The 26,992-nt window shown below is 33.6% G+C and overlaps 2 protein-coding genes across 3 annotated transcripts in view; one reads left to right on the plus strand and one right to left on the minus strand.

Annotated features, from left to right (window-relative positions):
- The window catches only part of LOC142974288 (uncharacterized), a 38,222-nt gene extending 34,514 nt beyond the window's left edge, over nucleotides 1-3,708 (plus strand). For both annotated transcript variants that reach the window (XM_076116523.1, XM_076116524.1), the window contains exons 6-8: nucleotides 1,488-1,675; nucleotides 2,179-2,361; nucleotides 2,733-3,708. In XM_076116523.1, the coding sequence (XP_075972638.1) occupies nucleotides 1,488-1,675; nucleotides 2,179-2,361; nucleotides 2,733-2,924 (563 nt within the window). In that variant the 3' untranslated portion in view covers nucleotides 2,925-3,708. The remainder of the gene's footprint in view (nucleotides 1-1,487; nucleotides 1,676-2,178; nucleotides 2,362-2,732) is intronic.
- A 13-nt stretch (nucleotides 3,709-3,721) lies between these two features.
- drd (drop dead) overlaps nucleotides 3,722-26,992 on the minus strand; it is a 52,598-nt gene continuing 29,327 nt past the window's right edge. The window contains exons 4-12 of the mRNA XM_076116522.1: nucleotides 22,850-23,114; nucleotides 20,752-20,912; nucleotides 18,149-18,317; nucleotides 11,188-11,381; nucleotides 7,045-7,174; nucleotides 5,148-5,337; nucleotides 4,635-4,777; nucleotides 4,283-4,379; nucleotides 3,722-3,901 (exon numbers count right to left, since the gene is read on the minus strand). Of these exons, the coding sequence (XP_075972637.1) occupies nucleotides 3,870-3,901; nucleotides 4,283-4,379; nucleotides 4,635-4,777; nucleotides 5,148-5,337; nucleotides 7,045-7,174; nucleotides 11,188-11,381; nucleotides 18,149-18,317; nucleotides 20,752-20,912; nucleotides 22,850-23,114 (1,381 nt within the window). The 3' untranslated portion in view covers nucleotides 3,722-3,869. The remainder of the gene's footprint in view (nucleotides 3,902-4,282; nucleotides 4,380-4,634; nucleotides 4,778-5,147; nucleotides 5,338-7,044; nucleotides 7,175-11,187; nucleotides 11,382-18,148; nucleotides 18,318-20,751; nucleotides 20,913-22,849; nucleotides 23,115-26,992) is intronic.

Here is a 26,992-nt window from a genome sequence, read left to right on the forward strand (position 1 = left end):
TTCGAAAAGTCATTGGTGTGCTGCCTCGGGCTCGAAAACTCGACTACTTGCATAGAGGCTCAATTTAGAGCTCTTTGCCAGCGATAAAAATGCATTTGAAAATGCCAGTATTATGAAACGACAATTTCATAAGTAGCCTAATATATTATTGATGTGTGTAATGTTTCAACGAATCTATTTCATATGAGGCTAATAGGGTATAACTCACTGTAATTAACGATTTTATTGATTGGTAAATGACGACGCATTTGAAACAAACATTCTTCTTGCGGTCCATATAGCGGTGCAAGACATTTTTGATGCAATTGCAAATTGTAACCAGTTTTTATTTTATTGTCTGAGTCTGTTTTTTGGTATTATCTAGTCGCCTTTAGATGAGCATTTGATCACAGCATTTTTTTTGTCAAAATAGTTGGGAGCGCTTGATTGTAACTTTTTTAAATCCAGCCAAAATTGCACCCTACGATATGGTTGTATTTGGTGGTAATACGAAATACATTCAAATTGTGATGATTAATGACTGTCTCCATGGCATGGGCAATAGTGTATCCGACTGGCGACTGTTAATCATGAGGTTTCAGGTTCGATCACTAGGTTGAACAAAATACAAATCTTTTTCGAATTTCCTCGTCCCCTATTAGATGGGATTATCATTGTAAATACCAAACGTGGGTGTATAATATCTCTGTTTACACCTTCAGATATAACAAGCGTAGTATATATGTTTTACTATTAAATCGTTTCGCTTGATTGCCCCTTAACACAACCTTGATATGACCAGTTAAGGATCAAAGATGCATCTATAATAGTATAATTCTCGTATTACTATGAGGAAGTCTTGTTAGAATGAGCTATTAGCCACGATTATTGCTTAAGTCAAGGGTAATTTAACATCAACCCGTTATCTTGAGACCATCGGTTAAATGAAGCTGTTTATTCCTAAGGTTAAGGCTAGGTTAGATCTTCTGATAGGATACAATTAAGTATGATAATATCTATTGTAGTATTATAATGGCTTTATTCATTTTGTCGTGTTTTGTAGTGTAAGACAATGTTGTGGATAATTATTTAGCTGTGTTTACTTCATCTTTAACGGCTAAAATTATCACCGACTCTTAGGTATATTTTTTCAGATTAAAGACTTAGAGTATTTTATTTGACGCCCGACTACCAGTTGATTTCTTGTATAGGTACTATAAGGCTGAAACTAAATTATTTTGATAGGTAGACGAAAGTTAATATTAATATCAGTAAAGTCCTTTTGATGACAAAATCCTTTAAAATGAACTACCTTGTCCACTGCGTTAGTGTTTACGACTGTTGATCACGGGGTCTCAGATTTGATTCCTGGGTCAAACAAAATACTTATTGGATCTTAGTTCAGAGCGTGATCAGTAATAATACATTATCATTCCAGTCATTATTATAATAATTGTAACACGAGAATACTTCGAGACTCACGTTTTACATTCATTTAATTATTACAGATACGCTGGGTCCATGTCCAAGAGGCCATCTATTCTCCATCTCAGAAGTAGCCCCGCACGGTTCCAGAGCGGAGTGCAGGTGTAAGTCATTCCACGCGAGAGCAGCTGACGGGATCTGCTACAGACTGTATACGAGGGGACCTTGTGCTCAAGATGAGATGATTGCTAGAGGCGGCCGGTGTACTAAGGTGAGGCGACGAATTTGTTCTTGTTCTTGGAGTATACGATTTGGAGGATATTGTAATATCTTATGATAGAAATTTAGCTGTGTGATCCTAGAAGTAAAAGATTAATACTCTTATTAGTTATGAAAGGCTTTTAAAGAGTTTGGTTTCCTTTACTCCTTAGCGAAATGAAAAAGAGAAAACATATTGTAGTAGTTCTTAACTAAAATAGGTTTATAATGTGTTTATGAATAAGAGGGTAAATATTTAACAGCAACATAATCAGCAAATTGTGTTTTATCTTATCAAGGCTGCTCGTAAATATTTACAAATTTGAATCCAAACAACAAAGCCCAGTTATCAGAGTGGTCATCAAGCCAGGCGTGGGAACACTATTTTATACTATACGCATTTGGATTTCTACATAGAACTAGTGTAATCTACGAATAGGCTTTTACGGTCTGGTTGTAATTTCAGAGAAGACTTTTTGATATCACGTAGCCTAATTACAATTCCTGATTTTCCAGGTGCCTTGTGCTAGAGGTCGTCTCTACGTCCCAGAACGCCGTCGTTGCTACAGACCTGGTACAGCAGAGCCGTGTCCTGTTGGCGAAGTAGTGGCTTTTGACTTCGAAGCACGGCCGGCTATAGACGGGCTTAGTCATAATGGAGTGTGCGCGTGTGGCAGCGGTGCTTGTAGTCGGAGAGAGGTATCGTTTTATTTTGTTACGCCGGAATTATTTTCGTGACGTCAATTGATAGAGAGAGTTATAAACAAATTTTAGTCCCAAAATTGGTGAAGATTTTGTGATATGTCTAATGGTACTCGTCAAAGTTTTTGAGATATTTGTGGCTAGATTAAACAAAGATATCGTTAAGGTTTAAACAATATTGAAGCTTTTTGTATAAATAAATGAATAAGACATATTCTGAAGCAAAAAACACTTGATTCAGTTAAACGGTGTTCAGTGTAGCTTTAGGATTGAATGTGATATTGATTTAAAACCATTGAGGGCAGTATCAAATCCATACCAATGAATCTGAAAACCTTTGCTAATTTTCGAATTATTTCAAATTCTAGGTGGAAGCCTGCACCACTCGCAGAGGTACAGCACCCTACAACGGGACTTGCCATATCCTGAACACACAGGGTCCTTGTGGAGTAAACTCCTGGCTGGTACGAGATAATACCAACAACATCAGGTGCAAGTGCAAGCCAGGCACTGTTGCTCCAGACTGTGTTGAAGACACTAAAGTTGTGTTGAAGAGCTGATCATTGCTTAAAGCAATTGCTGCAGAAATAGAAAATAATGGAGATTCTTTGGGTGGAAATATATAGTGTCTATGGGGACAGGCTTTGTATGCAGGACGAAGATTCGTGTGAATTGAAAAAATTGGCCCTTACTTGAAGAGTATGAATGAGGAATGTTTTGGAAAGGACTTTTCAAGCGGTTGTTATGTTATGAGATGCCAAGGAATGGCGGATTGAGGGCCCAGTAATGTGATATGATGATGAAGATGCAAATCAAATTGCAAAAAAATAAATTCATTTTCGTGTTATGTGCCTCGCATGCTGCACTCGAGGCGTGGATTCGTTGTTAACAAAAAAGTTGCAATTTATCAGTGAACTACAAATGTCATATTATGTGGACGAAACTCAAGCTATGATGTGTCAATGTGTTTGAATAGTGATTTGGTTGGGGACTAATGTGAGTGGAACTAAGTATTAAATTGGGATGTCAAGTGTTTAATATTTATGCCATTGTTTAGGGAAAAGTGACTTTCAAGAAATAGTTTAGTAAAGGAAAGACTGATGGACTCAAGTTGGACAGTTTGTATATACTTACCTAGTTAATAAATTTATATTATGTAGGTACTTAGTTATAAACATATTTAAATGAATACAAGTACATTTTATCTCAATAATTTGAATGGAAAATAATTTTGTGATGAAATATTTTTTGCATTTATTTTTTATAGCATTTACGCATTTGTGAATCCAAATGTCAAAAATGTATTTTTTTTTAACTGGTGAAATTAAAACGAACATATTTATACACATTGATTTTATTTTGTTTTAATAACTTAGTTTATGTCCTTAATAATAATTATATGATAACAGTACAAAAATAGTCAAAAATAATAATAAACTTAACTACGTGATGTGTGTCTATAACTAACGTTTATACAAACTATTGCACAGCACTAGTCTTTGTCATCATTTTTCTTTTAACTTCGTCTGTGAATTTCCTGGAAAAAGAGAAATTGATTTTATTAGATAAAAATAATTACATACAAATTCATTACAATTAACAAAGTTCATTGTAAAGACGGCATATTTTTTTTGATGATTCCTATTTAACCCTAGTTGTTTCATATCTGACGACTATTGGCAATAATTTTATAGCAGTTAAGTTAACTCTTCAATTTAAGCTTGTATTAGAAATCTATTCATTTTAATACTTTATAGGTGGAATTGAACGATCTTTTAAAAGCCGATATCTTAGTCATTGACTGCCATCACTTAGCGTTGTATTGCTATTATAAACTTCTAGGTATCATTCATTCTACTGTTATGTAAAACAAAAAGAAATCAACAACTTTAGCACTGCTTGTTGTACGGATGCTTACCGAAATATATCCTATGTACTTTGTTGAAGGGCATCTCGATGGCAACTGTTGAAATGATGGATATCACCATGATTGTGAACAGTTCTGGGATGTGCAGCTGAAATACAAACAAATATTGCTATAGAAATATTTGAACAAATTGCATTCTTGATATCATACAAAACCACTACTTTTTTCCGTCAGAATCTCGTACATTGGACAATGTTTTAGCAACTTCGGTTCAACAGTTACAATTTAAGGTAGTGGGAGTAGATCATAAGACCCAGATTTGGGTTTGAAGGGCAGGGAGTAGGTAAAGATCAATCGGCGAGAAAATCAACTTGTTTATTTAGGTGGTAAAAAGAATACTTACAAGTTGTAAAGGCGAGTAGTACTCGGCGTGCCTCTTGACACCGACGTTGTAGAAGAAGATGGGGAACTGTGTGAGGTACACGCTGTACGCGATCTTGTTGAAGAACTTGAACACTCGCGACTCCACGAATGCTGTTCCTATGCCTGCAACAAAGAATATGAATGTTATAAAGATATGTTGTAATGAAAACGAAATATGGAAGGCTAATATTGGATATTTGCTTGACTTTAAATCAGTTGCAATCTAAGGTAACGTTTGTCGTCGTCCTAGGGGCCAACTATTGACGTGTCTTTGAGTACCACTGAAATTCTATTAAAAGGTAAAAATTTGTATTTAAGGATCGACCAATTAGCATCAGTAAGTCAATTTCGTAATGAGTGTCAATACATATGGTGTTGATAACGATAAATAATCTTATACCACGTAAAACTATATAATGTTACAGCATACTTATTAATACTATTTGATGATATTCCAGTTGTGAAAGGTAGAAAAATAAATACTCCCACTTACCAGCATAGTCATTACAAATAGCCCAATGTGAGACACACATGAACAGTCCCCACATAATAGGCGAGAACGCGGCGAACAACGCCGCGGGAAAGTGTTCGTACTGGTAGCCCTCCAGCCCCATACGGTAGGGACTGACCATGGTTATCCCGGCTAAGCCGAAGCTGAACAACCATAGTAATCTTGACTGGGTCTGTAGAGAAGAAAGAAGAGAATAAGTGTCATTGCCTTGAGTTATAAACAATGGATGTTTTCTTAACAACGGTTATGAAATAGCAAAAGAAGGAACAGTAATCTGTTTTAACGATAATGGCTAAAAAGATGATCTAATTTATTATCATACTAACACATATATATTTTTAGATCATACTGGAATTCGATTTCTTAATGAAATATTTGTAGTGTTAGAAACAAATAAAAAATTTCAGCGTCTATGACTTATTAGTTATTATAGGCTTGTAAATTTATTATTTTGTGTTTTCGTTATAAATGCTTGTTGTCGATGATCCTCTGATGTGTACCTACAGATAACTGTACATTATCTACTGCCTTTCTTAGGTTGCTTAAAATTAGATAGATACTAATAATAAAGTTATTTTCTTTAATTTTCTCAACTTGTTGATTTTGAAGTTTAAATATACAATAGGAAAATGTTCTAAACTCATCTAAGAAACTACTTAAAACTTAAACGGTTGGTCTATTAAAATATCTTTGACTGATTTTTGATTACTTACATAAAGTGAGTTTCAAACTACTTTCAAAATAAGTTCTGTCCCAGTTTTGAATTCATTGAAATAGATCATTGTAGATGTTATTTTCATAGAAATTGTATATTTAGATCTTTTGTAGATGAGTTGGTAGTCAACTTGTGTAGGTCTGTATTTTGATTTAACATTTAACCTTATTAAAGTTTGTTTGTAAAGCCGTGACTTACTTATGAAACTCGGCTTACTTTCTACTTAGTATCAATAACCTATTAAATAAAGTTTTGTTTCGGTCGTCTATATTGGTCTCATCTTTAGGGTGTATACCAACTTAGTTTGGTGTGATGTCACCACTGTCTCAGTCTTGTAAAAATACTGTATTAATAGTGAATATGCCAGGTTTAAAAAAATCTTTTCACCAACGACGTGTGTTCTTTCTGAACAAATCTAAGAAAAAATATTGAAAGCAAAGTATCATATAACACAGGCGAAATCATGAGTTGGCACGAATATCTGCTCCTTCCTGTACATGTAAAATGTAGATGAATATATTATATATCTAGACATCTTTTGTATCAAAGTTTTTCACTTTGGAAGAATTTCTAACAAACTTGTACCCCTATTTTTACAAATAATTGTAATATCGTCTGTTTTAGACCAAAACCTCGTCAGACACACCTTTTTGTACAATGGACTTGACCCACATTTAGTTCAAAATGCGTACAATTTTGTAAGCCTAAAACTAATAACGATTTACAAACCGGCTGTCACTTTGATATGATTTAATAAATATATTATGAGCAGTTGTAAATTGATAATTGAATAATAAGCGGTTTTAATAAGGTATATTAGTATTTTTTGTAAGGTCAGTAGAAGGTATGAGATTTTTTAATCTGGTTTGCATCATAATTATCGAGTTGTCGTTGGTTATGGACTCGTAGCAAACCTTTGACGTTTATTTATGTTTATGATACTTAGTTAAGTATATTAGTCCAGTCTGTTCGAAAACTTCCCACTACTTTTACATCAATGTTTTTCCAGTATCTATCAGTATTATGCTCGCATAGATAGCACTTACTTGTAGTAGTATAGAGTCGGAGTTAGGTAAGACATTAGAGGATCATAAAATGTACTAAAGATGACCATATTATCAAGCTACTTATAAGATTATTGTAAAAATAATCAATTTTACTTACAGTTGATAAAGTAAAGTTTAATTTCTTGGACTTCATAAGATACGCCATAGCGACTCCGATCAGGTAGATGGTAGCTCTATGCGTTGGGAGAATGTAGGAGTAACGCGCCGCATCCAGCAGTTTTTGTACTCTGAAAATTAAAAAGATGACATGTAGTAAATTTTATGATTCCGAATTTATACGCTAGGGAACTTAGAAATAATGACGAATTTGATTAATTAAAAAATAAATCTGTCTTGGGGTCCTAAAAAAAACCCAAAACCTAAAATGAATAGAATACATGTTTAGTCAGCCAGAGACCTATCGACGCAATGCGATCGAAACGTCCAGTAGACAAATAAGGTATCCTAACCGCATTATGATATTAAGTATACACACATTGTTAAAGAAATGAAGAAGCAAAAGACCGATTCTGGAGATAAGGACTGGTTTGATTTACCTCAAGCTAGAAAAGAATGAAACATACAAGACAGAACACTCTGCGTTTCTGTCCTAGTAAGTGAATTGAACAGTTCGTTATGTCCGGTATGTGAGTGTATCGACAAATGTCGCAAAGTTTGCCGTGATAGTTTGATAAATTGAAGGTTAACTTTTGAAATGTTAAACTATCGCCTTAAGCGGAGGAAACATTTGTTTTTTATTACTGTTACAATCTAACTAATGCAAGTTTGTTAAAGTATCAATAATTTAATCTGTACCATTATTAGTGGTTACATTTTGAAATATATCCTTTCTGATGCAATTTAGTTTTTGGGTTAACGATATCGCTATTTTTAAAGACAACGATACCAATCACTAGATTAAAGATCTAAGGAAATAACAATTATAACTCTTACTAACATTACCTTGTAAAAATCAAAATCTTAATAAGTATACTGAGGCCTTACTATAATTAACGAAAATAAAAAAGTAGTCGACATTTCATTCTATTCCTTATAAAGATTCGGTTGAATTATGGTACTAGAATAAAAGGTAGGTATGCTTATCCGAGACTGCCTATAATACTAAACACAAAATAGAGAAATGTATAAGCGAACACACACCTCCAATATTTTACGAAATTACGTTTTTACGAATCATAGTAGGTCCTTTTATAAACAATGCTAGACGTAAACGTATAACGCCTGCTTATTTAGACATAGCAACATCATACGGTACATCTATACTAATAGAATGCTGAAGAGTTTGTTTGTTTGTTTGAACGCGCTAGTCTCAGGAAGTACTGGTTCGATTTGAAAAATTATTTTAGTGTTAGATAGCACATTTATCGAGGAAGGCTATAGGCTATAAATCATCACGCTACGACCAATAGGAGCAGAGTAGCAATAGACAATGTTACAAAAACGGGGTAAAATTATGACCCATACTCTCTTATGTGACGATAGCGGAGTTGCGCGGGTCAGCTAGTCAGTACCTAAACTTGCACAATGTAAATAGAACTACAGCTAGAACAAACAAAACAATTGCATAACAAGAGGGTACTTTTAACAATATATTCAAGAACATTAGTCACGAGGATAAAGACAACAACTAAGTAAGTGAAACACAAACATGCTCTTAAGTGCATACAGTGTTTTGTGATGGAGTAAGTACTTAAGCTTTTACCTACTAACTAGCTTCTACTATTACTAGTATCTCTACTGATTTTATGCTATTTCCAGTGATCGAATTCTTCCATATTTCCGTGGATAATGAAGCTATATATATTTGTGGAAGAAATTTTGGTAGTTTTGAAGATTGTCTGTTGTAAATTGAATGGTAAATAAATTCCACTCCGCGGATATTTACAGATATCCCGTAGTCTTCTTATTCTTGATAGTGGCAAAAAAAAGCTTTCTATACTGCATAAAACTATTCATAACTAATGCTTCTGTCTTTAAACCGTTTTATAGAACAAAATAATTATCGTACTAGTAACAATTTCTGTGACTTCTGGAAAAAAAAAAAATTATAACTTTAAAATATAAATGTACATCGGTTGCTTAAAACTTCAATAGGCCTAGTCAATAAACAAGAATCCAAATAATTTACGAGATCTTTCCTTGTTCCGTATTACTCATTAAGAAAGGTGGGAGTAGAAGTTAGGATTTCCAAAAAGAATACATTTTGAAGGTCGGTTACTTTTTCAATTCCGGTATGTAATATTGATATGGGTTTTGGTAATTGCTTTTATTTGTTATACGGCCGGAGATTTTGAGGATTTCCTGGTTTTGGGTCACGGTACGTTTGTTTGATTGCAGTAATTGTTTCAAAAAACGACATGATCTTTTTAAACCGTACAATTATTTCATAAAACCATATTACGTGTAAGAATAACAAAGAACTTCGTACTTAAGGGCCACTGTAGGTTTGATAGTAAATATTTTTAACCGAACTAAGTTTCTTTTATAAATATTATGTTACCGATCAATTGATATTGTGCTTAAGCATTAATTATTGTAATAGATCAACAATTACTTACAAAGAATTGCTCTGATACCCTTGAAAGAAAATTACGTTCAGAAACGGAAAACGGGTCCACTTATCTTTTACTCGACCTATGAATCAGTAGTGCAAATCACAAATGTGTGAAACAGCGGCTTTAAGGTCAAACAAACATTTTGTGGAGTTTCCTGCTTTTTGTATAAATGTCTTTTATGATAAATTCATTTGTAATTATGACGTTTGTTTCTTTGCAAAACCTAAATATTTATCAATTTGACTAAGGAGATTTTTTATACGATCTAGTATCGCTTTGTATTCAAAATAAATGCTTCTTTTTGAAAATGCTTAGAGTTAGGGGAAGGCCCTAGCTGACTATATAGGCTCACACCAAAATAGTTTTAGAAAAATCAAGGGGAATATAGTTCTGTTTAAATCTTTCTATAAGTACCAGTTATTTCAATGTTGACAATTGCACTAAGTTATCAGATTATATTATTTCATAATATTTTAAAAGAAATAAAATTGATTTCTAATCTGGTTTCTCTCTCAGATTATATATTATTTCAAAAAAGGTATTATGAAATAATATAATCTGAGAGAGAAACCAGCAGAAAAATCATCTAAGGATGAGACAAAAAAACATGGTTTCTTAACAGCGTTTAGAAATTATAAAACATTCATAAGATTAAAAGAGGGATTTTTCTAAAGACTTGTTAAATAAACTGCACCTAAGTAGCGAGCAAGCGAGGTCATATTAAAACAACCTACATTCAAACTAACTGTACCTACTGTAGAAAAAATATACTTCGTAAAATACGAAAACCCCTAGACTAAACGTTAAAAATAGTAAAAGAATACTTTCAAATATAATAGACGTTATTCAGATTTTTATTATAATATGCAAATCACAAGCAATTTCGATAATGTTACCTACTTTATTACATAAAATTGTTTTAAAAAAGAACAAGTTGGCTTATATTCTTTTGACCTTTAGAATTCGAGATAGATTTTATTTTATTGTTTGATAATACTAGTGTTTTTATCAACCGGATTTAAATTAATATTATCTTTTGCACGTGACTAATACTAATACTAACATTGTACTGCTGTCTTTTTATTAATATTTTCCAAAATGTCAAAAAGTGAGTCAGCTAGAGATAATGCTGTTACTATAACTAGTCTTAAAAATGTTTATCTTATGCAATATTTGAAATTATTAAAATAGGTTGAAGTCATAAAATATATTTTCTTATTGCCTAATTTAAATGTGAATCATCAGACAGTACAACAGTAACTTATGCCCGGTTTCTGGGGCACGTTTAGCGGTAGTTTATCTATTCAAACAGATTTTTTATATGAGTTTAAACGCTCGATAAACTACCGCTAAATGTACACCAGAAACCGAGGGTTATTCATACAACGGCCGTGCACGGATTTAAAAACTATAGAGATATAGACTAAAATATAGAGAATCTAAGAAAAGTAATAATCCATACTAATATTCTAAATGCGAAAATAACTCTGTCTGTCTGTGTGTCTGTTACTCAAGCACGCCTAAACTACTGAACCAATTTACATGAAATTTGGTATGGAGATATTTTGATACCCGAGAAATGACATAGGCAACTTTTTACCCCAGGAAAATGACGCATTTCCATGGGAAAAATTAGGTGGCGGACGAAGTCGCGGGTAAAAGCTAGTAATATAAATAATACTCACGAGATGCCGAAATACACGAACATGCTGATATCGTACCAGTAAATGGCCAGATATCTTAAGGCGGTGGAGGCGACGGCGATCAGAACTAGAAGGGACCAGCCCATGGTTCTGAACTTCCAAATGATCACCATGAGAGGTAGCGTCGCCACGTACAACTGCATGTCCATGCCGAGCTGATGCGTGTGGGTGAGGCACTGGAAGAAAGAGTCAATGTTAAGATTAAGTATGTAGTTCTAAAAGGGTTTATTATTTGAATAGCTTTGAATTCTCTTGTGATCTTTTGGATCTGAGGAACTAAAGTTAGAGGCTACCTCACAACTAAGGTTTTTCTTTTGACCTATTATTGTCCCACTGCACGGCAAGGGTCTCCTCCCAAACGAGGGGGAAGAGTTAGGCCTTGAGTCCACCATGCTGGCCAAGTGCGGGTTCGAGACTTGGACTAAGGTTATAGGCAAAGAAAACTGAACCTAGACACGTGTTGTATTTCATGAAACGTATGCTGAATGTAAATGGGAAAAATGTTTATATGGATTACTACGGTTATGTAATAATCGATATTTTTTGAAGCTCAGTTCCGGAGATAAACAAACAAATTTTATACCATAGGTACTAAAATTATGCAGAAATATGCATTATTGTTATTCAAATCTAAACTTTATTCAAAATTAGTATTCTATTTGCCTTTTATTCACGTGACTTGGAAACTAGTATTATTGTTTTATGCACAAATTAATAAAACCAATGTCATAATAATATTTGGATAATATAGTAATGTTATACCGGTTGAAATCACGTTTACGCATAAGAATTTCCTGTTTTAGTAAAGACAATTACAAAAATAATGAAGATAATGCATTATAGATTCGTCTTTTCTTAAAAAAAAGAGAATCTGTCGTATTATAGGTTGGGTGTGGTTCAGCTCAACTTGTGATATTTGAAGTGAAGCGATTTTTGTTTGTAACCATTAAAACAAGTATTGAGTGTACTTTTGCTTGTGTTTTTTATATAATGTAAGTATCCAGGTACTATCACCGTAAAAAATAAGTATCACTTTTTCAAAAGCATTTTTATCACTGAAAATAGTAAATGTACCCCTGTATATTAACTTTATCGTAATTTAACAATCGTATTGTTTATTAACCAATAGCAATAATTAAATAGATTTTTAGACTTTTCTAGCTTCTGAACCGTTATAAATTCGCCATGTCTATCTGTCTGTCCTTCCATCATAGCCACATAAAAGAGCTCGTGGTAATATAATTTATGTAAGATTTTTTCTTAAAATAACTGATTAATACATATTATTGGCGGCGACTGTACTTCTTTATAACTATATCTATTACACGTACCTTTAATACCATTAACACTATAAACTCATATAATTCTAACAATCAATTAAATTCGACTTATAAGATAACCGCAGCAAATTACAACAGTTATTTGATCGTGAATCATTCATAATTTGTTTATTAAATCAAGCAATTATACCTTAGAAATAACAATTTACCGGTAAATTAATTTATTATAAACGGATGTTCATTATTACAAAGGTTATTAGATTCGTATAAAACAAAATAATTTCAAGTGCATGATCAAGCAGATTATATCTACTTACTTTAGAGCTGAAGAAAACGTTAATTTAAACCTAAATAAATGTTTATTGATTTCGGTAGTAATCCTTTATGAAATAATTAATTCCCTCTTCGCTAGTGAACTTAAGGCCTAATCTCTCGCTAATTCATGATTTTGTAATTTAAACTACTGTATAAATAGTTCCCACAGCGCCTGTTAGAATCAATGATCGGAATTTCATACAAAATTTATCGAATGCTCGCCAGTTTTTGATAGTCGATAGTATAGTAAATCGTCGATCAGCACCCCATATTCCGTAAAAACTGTATTTTAAGTACCAAATGCTTGTTTTTCTAAAGTACTTAGTGTAGTATTCGCGCGACAACTTACGATACTATCAATGAGTACAATAGCACTCACCAATAACACGGTGATCTCGTGAACTGGTTGTACAGATTCCCATGGCTTTTACATAACTATTGTGCCACAAGCATTATCCAATAATTATCGATAGTTTACATCTACTGACGTTAATTGTATGAAATTAGATCTTTAAGGTTCGAATAATCAAGATTATTTTCTTTGTGAAATTGTAGCGATAATTAATTATATTGGACAATTATCTTAGTGAATAAAAAATACAGGAGAGTAAATCTGACAAAAACGGTAAAATTTAAACCTTGACATAAATATTTTTCGTACCTTGCTATATGTTTTAATTCTGCTCGGAATGAGGGAGGGGTTAAGTCTTGAGTCCCAACGCTGGCCACGGGCGGGTTGGGGAGTTTATGTACCTTCGAGAACTGTTTTAAAGAAACCTAGATTGCATCACGATGTTTTCCTTCACCTTATAACAAGTGATAATTATTTCTAACACACACATAATTTCGATAAATGTGTGTTCATTTGGGTTTGAACCGTCAATCACCTACGTGGGAGGTACCAAATATACCACTAGGCTATTACAGCTCTTCAACTTATTTTATTTTTCGGTTAAACTAATAAATAGTAGGCTTCATCAACTTTAGACCTGTTTACTTTCAAACAGTAAATTTACCAATCCACAATTGTCGGTATCATTAATTAACACAGCTTTATTTGTCACCAATCAATCACAGTCTCGTTTAAATCGGTTTACTTTCCTACAACAGGTTGTCGTTATGATATTACAAGGGACCTTGACCCACAAGCTAACTGATAAAACCGGAGCAATAAATCTCAAATAACACGCCGATGTAATTACAACCACAAAAAACGTTAACTACAGATGGATTGCTTTATACGAAGCGCGGGAACGCAATGTGCATATAAAAGACATACATTCGGAAAAAAACACAAAACCGTGTACCGCTTACTTAGACATTTCATAATAATATTTTAAGTATTTATAAAGACACTATAAAGCAAAAGTACGCATGTTTTGTAATGAAATATTTCAGAAAAAAATCGCCCAACTTTTTGAAATACTTGGCTGCGCTGTCATGACACGACTTTTTGTGACGATATAAAAGATATAAGAAAATGAAAACCGTAGTAGATTTAGAGATGGAATGGATAAGAAAAACAGATCTTAACTTGATTTTCAATCCGAACAAGGTTATCATCGACTTCACTTTGTCGTTGTTGCATATTTAAATGATACCTTACTCTATCGATTAAACTTGTACCATAGATATTAAAGGTGTAAGGATCTCCCTACATTTATCGACGCGGAATCGGCTTAAGCCGAATGCGTATCACTAATGCTGGGGCTACATTAGCGGGCTATGGCGAATATTCGTGTTAACGCGATGAATGTGGCCGGGTTCATCGTGTCATCGCGTAGTATTCGGGCGAAGACGATGTAGTATCGAGGAGCTGTCGGTAAACTGGCGCGAATCAAAGGGATTTGTCGCGCCAATATTCGCTTAGGTGGCTACATCTACGTCAATTCAGTGTCGTCCAGACTTTGAAGCGAGACGGACGTGCATTTAATTTTTTACACTATGGAGTGGAGTAACATTTTTAATTTACCGCTCACGTCTCCGCACAACAAACTGAACAGCACAAGGCACGATGCATCGCGTCATCTCGACACGAATCTTCGCCCGCCTTAATGTAGACAAGAACATCGCCCATACCCGAACAAGATGTTTTTGTCGCGCCAACACCATACGAATCTTCGCTCGCTAATGTAGCCCCAGCATAATTGGCATGACGCCGATCATCCGTTGCTACGCGTCGTCCGAGCCGAGTCGATGCAAATGATATTAATAACACTCTTATTTCGCAGACATAAAGGTTTTTTTAACCGGCGTTAGCCGATTCCGCGTCGATAAATGTGGGGAGAGATTTGCTTTTCTTCTGTACATATTCGTTTTATGGTCGCGGTTAGTGCAAGCACGTGTAAGTAGGCGTACCGTCTAATACCTGTCGATACAACCGACTCAGTTAATTTGTTACCTCTTCCTACTATTAAAGGAAATGAACCATGGTTTTGTGACATACGAAGGTTTCAAATGTCAATTACGAGGCTGTAGTATTTATTTTGTTAATTGATTTTTGTTTTGGATATTTTCTACTATTATTATTTTAAAGTAATGTTTATTTATTTTCTTTTTTAGATTGACTGTACTTTTTTGTTTCTTGAACTGACTGTACTAAAGCACCTCTTTATTTGTCTTAAGTTGTAATTTTTTCAAAAATTTATACATATACCTACCTATTGTGGTTGTTAATCCCGTTCCTGAAAATATTTTGAGAATTCTTTTTTATGGAGATTAAAAAGGTTGTTTTATTAAATTTTGGATTATTATTCGAACCTCGTAGATGTCTATGTAGACTTATTTACAAAACTAATTAACAATTAGGATATCATAAACAAATTTAAACGTGTATATTTGTAATGTTATTTAGCATGATAAACTGTGTCATATTTCAACAGCTGAACCTTGACGCTTTTGGTAGACATTTCAATGTATATAAAACACATACGAGAGTCGTACATTTGGAGACTTATTTGTATAAATATTCCAGACTAGCTGACCCGCGCAACTTCGCTTGCGTCACATAAAAGAAAATGGGTAAAATTTTCCCTGTTTTTGTCATATTTTTTACTGGTACTCTGCTCCTAATAGTCGTAGCGTGATTATATAGATATGATAGAGCCTATATATAGCCTTTCTCGATAATTGGGCTATCTAACACTGAAATAATTTTTCAAATCGGACCAATAGTTCCTGAGATTAGCGCGTTCAAACAAACAAACAAAAAACTCTTCAGCTTTATAATAAATATTCCAGCATACAATTCATGTAACTAAATTAAAAGACGTTAAATTTTCCTTTGGGATATATAAAACTGAAGAATGGCAAGTATTAAGATCTTTTTATCTTTGTAGAAATTCATTCAATATATACTAGGCTTAAATTAACAAGACACTTACGTTACCTTATATCAAGGCATATATTTTTAGTATAGGTATGATTTCCCAAGAGGTTTTTAGACATAGACAGTTTAGCCAATAGTTCGAACGTTTTATGATTCTTATTGTTCAATAAGACCAAAGGAGATACGATATAAGATAGAAAAAAGTATATAGCAAGCCAATGATATCCGTTTGTCAGTCCTTGTAATAGAAAATAATAAATATACCTAAAGAACTACATTGTATGTAAGAGAGGAGTATATTTTTGAAGACTTGATTCTTCAAAGAAAAGCAGAGTCCACGAAAATAAATTGCTTGTGTCATACGTATTAGAAGCGCGAAGATATTTAGTGTAATGCTTGAAGAAGGTGTAATAAAAGTAAATTGAATTTGTAGTTTCAGATCTGAAAATGTCTAGTTTATTTTAAAATTAGATCTTTTTTAGGGGCCCGTACCTAAAGGATAAAACGGGACCCCATAATAATAAGTTCACTGTCACCAGGCTCCGGTTGCATGAACCGTAATAGTTAGATATTTGAAATTTACATAGATCACCCGTAAAAATTTCAACGACGTTTTTTAGTTGCTGCTATAAGTAAACAAATATAAACCATCGAAAGAAATTATTACTAGAGGGGTTCCCATTCAACAGATATCTCTTATCTTAAACCCTTTGAGCGCGTGTCCAGCTCGCACTTGGCCGGTTTTTTGATATTGAGAAATGGTATAAGAGAGTTTTACTGTTTTACGATTCAATTCAGATTTTGTGGTTAATAGCAACTTACTTTGATTAAGTAAGAGATAAAATTATTGAGTTTTCTGCGATTTTTCGATACCTATTTCGTTTGTTTAACATCTTTATGGTAAATCGACGTTATGTAGTATAAAGTATTTATAACTGACATTGAGCGTATTGTATACAAAATATGACAATTGCAAGTTTGTATGTGAATTAAAATGGCCTAGATTTTAACAATGAATTGAGCATTTACGTGTTTAAAATTCCTTATTATATGGCTAGTCCACGATTTTTTTTTAAATTCTGTGACTTAAGTTTAAAAAACCTATTCATGTAAATGTATGTGCATTCATTCTTCATTTGATACTTTATTAAGTTTTGTTCGTAAACGCGTTAATATTGTTCATGTCCAGGACTTTTTATCAGTAGCACGATTATTTTATATTGATTTGACTTCACGGTCGAAACTATCCAGTATTACGCATTTACAAGGAACTATAAAAATCGTTCCTAGAGCGTCTGCTAGAGGCGCTGATCAGATTTTTATACCAAAGCTAGCTGGCCCGTTGTAGATAGTTGACAGTTGTAGAGAATCGCGTTACAGTTCGTTTCTTTAAATTCTTATTCGTCCGTTCTATCGGTAATTATCGTCCCTTTTATGTAAAGTTTAGCCTAGATTATTACAAAACAAAGTCAAGTTCAATGTGCCTAGAATATAAATATTAATCATGTACATATTAAGTCATATGGCTATTAAGGAAATTGAATGAAGAAATTGGTCGTTGCAGAATAGATCAAATTTTAATAAATATCCAAAAGATACTTTTTCTTTACAAAAATGGTTTTGTGACGGAAGAACTAGTTTGACCGAATAACAAGATTTATATTGCAGAAATAAATAGTTCGCAAATTCGGTGTTGGGTGTGTGTTCAGGTGTTCTAGTGTGTAGTAGTCTATACTTGTGTACCTATATGTAAGCCTGTGTGTGTTATCATGTTTCGATCTAATGAAATATGGTTGATACTGCAAAAACGCTCTTAAATTGTTTGTCTCTTTTTTCTACTTTTCGTAGACAGCAATATATTGCTGTCCGTAAGGCTATAAGACCTCTGGACTGTTGTGAAATGGGGTAGCAGTAGATCTACAATGGAATGAAAACATTAAGGATCTTCAAATTGCAGCGTATTGTTACTAAGGTGGACAGTTTTGTTCAATAAAGTTTTCAAGGTTTAAATGTAACTCACCATATCTTCGAAGCCAAAGTAATTATGTATGAAGAGGAAACTCTTCCACATGTTCTTCTCACAGACCCTGCTGTGTTCTTCCACGACCAGGTTCCACTGGGGGCCGTTGTTCAAGTCCGGCAGGATATACGTGCAGAATAACATCAGACTCACGAATAGAGGGAACAACCTGGGGAAAAACAATCAATGTATTTCCTATAGTTGCGTATTGTAAAGTTTATGTCATCGGTGAATCTATCGCATCTGTTAATACTAGCGACCTCCAGCGACTTTGTCCGCATGAAAACACTCTCCGGGATATCATGTATTCTGTGTATTCATCCAGGTTACAAGCTATAAGAGTACCAAAGTCTATTAAAATTGTTTTTTTTTTCGTGAAAAATTAACCTACACATAGATCAATCCATCCATGTTCACAAACTTTGGCATTTATAATATTAGGAGAATTTATTTTTGTGTTATTAATAATCGAATGAAAAACGATGTCCTATAAATTGTAGCTCCCGACTGTGATCTTCGAAATATTTATTGCCCGTGATTAAATCACCTACAGCAGAGTTTCAACATAGCAACGAAATATGATTAATATATCGGCACCTTTTAGTAGAATAAAGGCTTAAGTGTCCCTATAGTCATTTTATTTTAAGCCTTTCTTCTTTGGAGGTGTGGTATCTTGATATAGAGGTACTGGATTACATTAATTTTAGTCGTTAGTGTCGGAGAATTCGTGTATAAACTGTCATGATGACCTTGCAATACCAAGTTTTTAGCTGTCAAACTAGAAGCCGTCCAACGGGGACCACCGTAACCGCTTTTACAGACGAGAAATTATTCAATCTTTTAAATTTATTTGGTTTTAACTGGTTGCACATGTTAAGTAACATGTATGAGACTAATTGTGTACGTTGCAGGTTTATGGCAGAATCAAGGTTTAAATAGTTTAAAGCAAATTAAATTATAGAAAATAAACGCCTGAAAAATCCAAAAAAGATTATATGCTGAACTGAAACTAACCCTTGCAGTCTAGTCTTAATTTAATAGGACACGTAGCTGTTTTTACTAAGAAAATAAATAACTTTTATTACCTTATTGAAATGCGTAGTTTAATTTATTTGGTTAGATAGTTAGTTTGGTTTATCTTTTGTCAAACAAGTTTAAATGCTATCGGATATTAATATTAACCGGTAACTCAGATTCCTCGATGTCACGGCGCTAGATACACTGATTTAATAGTTACGACTAAAACTATAACGCTCTTATTCATAAATACACTATAAACCTATTTTAGTTAAGAAGCTACTATAATATGTTTTTTCTTTTTCATTTCGCTCAGGAGTGAAAGAAACAAAACACTTTATAAGCCTTTCATAACTTCATATATTTTTATGAATAAGTCTATGAGAAACACTGTCTTTGTAGCATTCTCAAAACATACGAGTATCCACATGTCATTGTGTAGATTAATATTATTTCCGTAGCACGTGCAACAGCTAGATAAAATTCACGCGTCCACTAAACGTATTTTAAGTGTTCAAATCGTTATGTTTTTGAGTTTAACAATATAATGTAAGGAAATAAAAAGGCGTAGTAGGTATTTTGGATCTGGGATTTCCTCAAGATAGTACCTACAGGACTAATTCATTTGTCATTTGTCTTAATAGGTGATTTATCCCCGGCATCGGATGAAATGGCGTTTTAATGCCGAAATATATTAGCTTATATATCCATTGATAAAACTATTTGAGGGCCGTTAAGATTTACTTATATTTCCTCTTTTATCTGTCAGCATAAAACTTAAAAGAGTAAGTGTATATTTAGAACATATTGGTTGCAACATGTGTCCGAGAAAGCAATTATAATATAAAATATTTTAAAAATGTCAAGGGTGTTTTGAGATTTGATTGATTAGATAGACAATATATAAATATTTATTAACCGACTTAAATCTAGAGGAGGTTTTTAAATAAACGCGATTTTTTTGTGAAGACAAGTCAATAAAATGTTATGTGTCTAGCAGTGAAATAATGTTCAAAATAAATATAAAGGCGTTACAATGTTGCATTGCACTCTAAAAAGCGAAACTGATGATCAATTTTTCAATTCCGTACAAATCTAGATTAATGGTGGAAAGGGGATTTAATGAATGGATCCGTTTCAAACAAAGGATGTATTTCGATGGCCCTGTTCACGGAATAATCAATCTTTTGTTAATGGCTTCGATAAATTGGAATGTTTGTATCAGAGACAGTGCATTGATTATCTTCAAGAACTGAATGTTAAAGGTTTCAGGTTCTCTATAAGGGCTACTTTACAGAACTTCAGTACTGAAACTGAAAGAACATAGTGTCAAGTAAGATGCATAATTTAAGAGACTTTATCTGAATTTTGATAAAGTTAATCCGTGTTGTCCAGGTGGTCAAATATATATTTGAAATTCGTTTAACGCTTGCAGAGTGCTGGTTAAAGACAAGTGTCAGCAACGATTGATATCAATATTTGTTTTGTTATGCCTTGTTCATCCAGGCAATTTTTACGTTTCAGGCCAGAACTCTGACTTCCAAAGCAATATCTTTCATAATCGTAATAAACAAAAAGTTACTTACCTAAACCATCTAGAAATAAGACGGTCCTTCAAGTTGATGGTGCCTTTGCGTTCAAGATCTTGAAGTAGATTGTGTGCGTTCAGAAACCCGCTGAGATACAGGAAACTGTCGGTGTAGAGGATAGCTGAACGTCCGACCACTGCCCACGGCATGCCGAATACCTGGAAAAGTGCACATAGTTAGCGTATGACCCGTACCAACGATGGTATATTAAGTATTAAGTAAATATGGTACTATAAAAGAAATCTAATGTCTGCAATTTGAAATTAAATATAACAAGTATCAAAGCAATGAATACGAAACCGGATAAGAACCGATATATGATTTCTGAAATAATAATTTTAATTGTTAAGTGCAGAACTCACGATACTAGGTGCAGTAATAGTATTAAGGCAGACACTTTAACCATTGTTCAACAGTTACTAAAAAATAATAGTCTTAGGAGCTTGTTAATTCAAGGCTAGACTACTATCTTAGATAGACTATTACAGTAGTAAAACATTATTCTTTATTATCTGGTTAGTGAACTTTGCCACTTAGAAGTGAAAGTGTACATAAATAAAACTGATATACATTTGCATATACCCTCGAACCAATCAAAATATTTCTCTGAATGTCAGATTTCTTCACCGTCTGTCAATTGCTCTTTCTAATTACAATATAAAAGTTCATGAAAGCAGTTTATTTAAATTACGCGGTTATTTGTAATATCTGGTAATTAATTTTAAAACTGTAGTAGCTTTTTTTTTATTACGGTTCTCAAGGTAACAATGTGTGAATTCACTGAACTATTTAATGATTTTCTGGTTGTTAACGGTGTTAAATATTGTTTGAAAAACAAAAAACCAAAATTAAAAAAGGCCATTAGATTGTTTTTTTCTACTAATTTGAAGGACTTTATCATACGATAAAATTCTTGGGCTTTTCATTAAAGAAAAGAAGAACGACTTTTACAGACATAGTTAAAGCCGACTGAGCCTGTAGCCCGATTTCCTACAATCCATACTATCGTGCATATATTAATACTAGCTGACCCGCGCAACTTCGCTCGCGTCACATAAGAGAATCATAATTTTCCCCGTTTTTGTAACAGTTTTCACAGGTACTCTGCTCCTATTGACCGTAGCGTGATGATATATAGCCTAAAGCCTTCCTCGATAAATGGGCTATCTAACACTGAAAGATTTTTTCAAATCGGACCAGTAGTTCTCGAGATTAGCGCGTTCAAACAAACAAACAAACAAACTCTTCAGATTTATAATATTAGTATAGATGAGTTACACGCTTATACTATATGATGATTAAATTATTCTGTAAGATAAAAATAGTATCTGCAAATTTAGCTAGGGACGCTGCTTAATACCTAGCCGGTAATCAACAGTTGATAGTAGTAAGATATCGTAAATCACAAGCCGATTAAATAATCTATTTAAAGAACAACTAACCACATCTCGATCAAACCGTCAAACACAAAGCGTTAATAAGATAAACTTGTACCGAAAAGTTTCAAGTCGACACTTTTAACCCTAAAATGAAATTCAACCGGTACTCAAAGTGTTACTAGACAGGCTCTTTTAAAGTACTTATTGAAGTGTTAAGCCCGAAATAGGGCTCGATACACATTAAGCGGCTTTATTGAATTTTCGATACTTTGTCGTAAGGTGCGAATTTTAGGGATTCGCCGAATTTTAATGCGAGGTGATCTATGCTTTGAAAAGTTTTACGTAAACTTTTTTACAGACGTGGTGAAGGTAAATTGATTTTGTTTTGAGATTGATTGGGTGTTGTATTTCTAGGAAATCGTTTAGTATTTGATTGTTTTTGATTGAGTATGCTTCAAGTCTTATCTGCGTATTAATATAAAGTGTCGATCTAATAGTTATCAGCAGAATTCATAGAAATAATTAGTTCAAACTTTTACACTTGATCTTTTTACTGAATAATAAAACAAATATCATATTCATCCAACAAATTTCAATGCTAAGCTAGCTTGTAAACAAACTGTTCATATCCTTATATCTACAATCTAAATCCGAGTTTCATTATAACACAAAAACTTCGCTATTTTGAACTACTACAAATGTAAAAAGATACTTACAGCAGAAAAGCTGACTTTATTGACATAAGGGTTGTGGGCCATCGCCATTGACTTGTGCGCAACGAGCAGTGCGAAGGCATTCATTCCTCTATAAGCATCCACTCCCTTCACCCTCGTGGGAGCATCTGAGAGGTCAAACACCTTTCTCAGGTTTCTTTTCAAAGAAAATGCGTTGAGAAGCTTCTCGAAGTTTGTGACTCCTTCCTTGCCATCGTCTAGGATTGTTCCTAAACTGAGCAGCAGGATTACGGCTAGGAAAAACGTGCTGGAACAATATTAAAAGCATATAAATATCGTTTTGGACAATAATTTAAAAAAAATTATTTAATTTAAAAATTTTGTTCAACTTTATGACATATTCCTAAGCTCCGTGAAAGAAAGAATCTTTATATCAATATTTTTTGTAAGCCAGTCCCACTGCTGGGCAAAAGCCTTCCCTATATTTTCCATTTACCTCTATTCAATTTGAATTTAACTTTGAAGAACAATTTTACTTTCAAATCTATTCAATTCAAATAATTCTTTTACACTACTGCATGAAATGAAAACTAAAAAATATAAATATTTCGAGCAGGGCAATCAACGAAGCCTGATGCAATAAATAACAACAAATGTCATTGTTTAGGTGTACGTCTGCAGGATCAGCTCGTAAATTACTAGTTGACATGTATGCTCATCATATCGCGTTAAACAATGAATGTCTATTACGTGCTGAGTGTACTTAATTAAAATGTTTTACATTCTATAACTAAATCACTACAAGAAATCTGTGGTGGCATATTTAGGTATTTCTGTTTACTTTAGAAGTACCAAAGTAAATATTTGAAACCAAGGCTTCTTATTTTTCTGCTTAAAAGTGAATTCTTCACGATTAATTTGATGATAAGGCCTAATAGGTCTTAAATTTAAAAAAAATTGTAGCAGATATATTGAAGTAAAATGTATGATATTATTTCATTACCAACGGCTATCATCATTTATAGCAAGAAAATAAGAAAAACAACAATTGAAAAGTTAGTTCCTACGATGTCCGCCAGGGGTATTTGTCCGTTTGCATACAAAATTTGTCGATAGTTAGATGGTTTTTCAAAGTTAAAAGTGGTAGATAATCGCGGTTCTGATGTCAAAAGACAACTGACAAAATCTGAAAATAAGATATTTATCCTGTCTGCTTGAGGAAGGAAACTTCGAACAAACGTTCAAAGTAACAAAAAGTTCATAGTTTTCATTCTTGCAAGCTTCACCTATACTGTGTTTACTTCCTATTCTTCTCATCGTTGGTAAGGAAAATGACTGAGTAACGGTATCTAAACCCTGTTTTCCTTTTACCTGCTAGTAATAAATCATGATCACATCGCAACGAAGGCATCAAACGATTCATCAAAAGATGATGCAATACATTAATTATTTATATTTTAAAGGACAAATAAAACTTTGTTCTAACATTTTATCTTAAATCGTTTCCATGTGAGCAGAATATGAATTAGATTAACTACATTTACCGGGGATTTTTTTTGTAGTTGAGTCAAATAGTTGAGTGTATATTTTGCCTAAACCTGATACCTAATTTTACATACCTATAATTTTTCGATAACTACAAGCACCTTGCTTGAGATAAAATGATATTTATTGCAAGAATCATGGTGTTACAGCTTGATAGAATGGTTCTTATATATGATGCTACTGATGTTTATAATTTCTCATTTATAAAGTGACTGTTTGATGACGAGAGTTTAAATAAATACATCAACTAGCTTCTTTTTCTTTTTTAAACAGACAACTCCCGCACTAAGAATTGCTCTTGTGTCGCGGGGACTTTTACAAACATGCAAACAACGGACACAAAGCACAACCAGACCCGGAACAATTATTTGTGGATCGCACAAATAATTGCTCCGTGTGGGAATCGAACCCACGACCACCTGACGCAGTGGTGTTGGCGTGGTGACCTAAACCACTGTGCCACGGAGGTAGTCTCTTTATATTATCATCAGCTAAATGATACTCGATCCTACCATCTCATATTATCAAGTCTTCGACCGTGTCTTTTCACCAGATAATTACTCATTCCTTCATTGAATTCACATAAAACACCAAGTTTATTGGCAACAAAATAAACGAATACACAAGAAGCGACCTTGTTTCGTAATAATCCACGCACGTGGTGTTTTGTAACTTTTCGCCAACCTCAAAAGGAAAACAGATTGGAACAAGTATAGTGATTAACGACAAAATAAAGTTTCAATAAATAATCACCTTTTGTTTTATGGATTTATGCAAAATTGAATACGCTCCATCCATGTGTCAATCCATGTTTTCAAAATAATTACGAGATTTTAGTTTATATCAAAATGCAGACCATTTTGGAAACGCAGACGTACCCTTTTTTTAACGTGGCTAATGCATTAAGCATACACCTGCACCCTGGGTGGAGTGCAGGATTACATGGGGCTTTCCCGCCAGAAGGGCAGGCATAACGCAGACGTACCCTAGTATTACGAGTACGTCCACAGGCTTTATTGATATTACACAGCTGAAGATGAATCTGCATTGTTGTTACATTATACAACACTCCTTCGTCAAATCGATTGCACCTTATACTCAAATGTTAATCGTCAGTCTTTTTATAAAGCCTTTTATCAGCCTTTCTTCCAACTATGTTGGAGTCCCCTCCAGTCTCACTGTAAGTAGCTGAATACCAGTAGTTACATGGACCGACTGCCTAACTGACCTCCACAACCCAGTTTCCTGGGTTATAACATGATATCCATCGGTAATACTGGTGGTCAGAATTTCAAGCTTCTGACTACTAGTAACGACTGTCAAACAAGATATCCCTGGCTAACTAAGTAAGTGATGTTAGCTGTTTTTTTTCTGTTATTCGGCTTAGCCACATTTAATATTCCCAGCCTATTAGCAAAGTATAATACACGTATTTAATATTAATCACCACATACATATAATATGACATCATCACTGGATCCAGGACTTAAGTCCATTATGTGCAATTATGTGCGCCGTGGCATTAAGTATGGAAATCGTGCTTAATTAATAACTTAAGCTGGTAAATCATATCGGCTCATTACGCGAGGTGATTAAGCAGTGATTTGTGATGTGTTGTAATTATACGTAACTGATAGATAGGGGCTGTTTGTACACGTATTTGATGGTGTTTGAGTTAATAATATATGAACGTCCTAGCAGGATTAGGCTCTAAATCATGGTTTAAGGCCGCATATATACTTGAGAAAACTGGAATGCCATCAAAAACATTCTGTAAAAACCTCAAGTCTCGCCGTAAAAAGTTGTGAGATCTATATAATACCAAGTCGATTAATCTATTTAGTCTCTACTTAAAGGACCTTCTGTCTTAAGTTATTACGTATGTTATTATCATGCCAATTAAAAAAGAAATACCTTTAAAACAAATAGACCGACCTGGCCATCGCATGATTTGATTATTAGTATGTATCACACTACACAGCACGACGAGAAGTTAATGCTCCTGAAATGTTAATTTGTGTTTTCTTGCGATGACCAAGTCGATCTATTTGTTTTAAAGGTATTTCTTTTTAAATTGGCATGATAATAACATACGTAATAACTTAAGACAGAAGGTCCTTTAAGTAGAGACTAAATAGATTAATCGACTTGGTATTATATAGATCTCACAACTTTTTACGGCGAGACTTGAGGTTTTTACAGAATGTTTTTGATGGCATCTCATTTCTTTTTGTAGAGCGAACATAAGTCAAATTTGTATGGAAAGACGTTTTTTTTTTCATAATTCAACATATTTTCCTATGGGAATGTTGTTCAGTTTCATGGGCTAAACACCCTTACCCACCCTATACCCCCTCCCGTTATGCCTCATATAGTAGGTACCTATTTACACCTATTTATTTTATTTTCTACAGTAATAATCATTCATTAACTGCAAATGTAACCTTGTAATCTTATACATTTATATGGGATTACAAAGTTATTGTTGCAGTTGGTGTATTTAGAAAACTGGACCGAAATTAGAAAATATAGAATTTTTCCCATGATTAAAACACTAAACCCTATTTGTATTCTAAATTTTAAGCTTCTAAGTCTGCTAGAAGTACCTTAGACTTTTGATGATCGGTGAGTCAGTGAGTC

The sequence above is a fragment of the Anticarsia gemmatalis genome, chromosome 7 (assembly GCF_050436995.1).
Source record: "Anticarsia gemmatalis isolate Benzon Research Colony breed Stoneville strain chromosome 7, ilAntGemm2 primary, whole genome shotgun sequence".
Taxonomy (NCBI): domain Eukaryota; kingdom Metazoa; phylum Arthropoda; class Insecta; order Lepidoptera; family Erebidae; genus Anticarsia; species Anticarsia gemmatalis.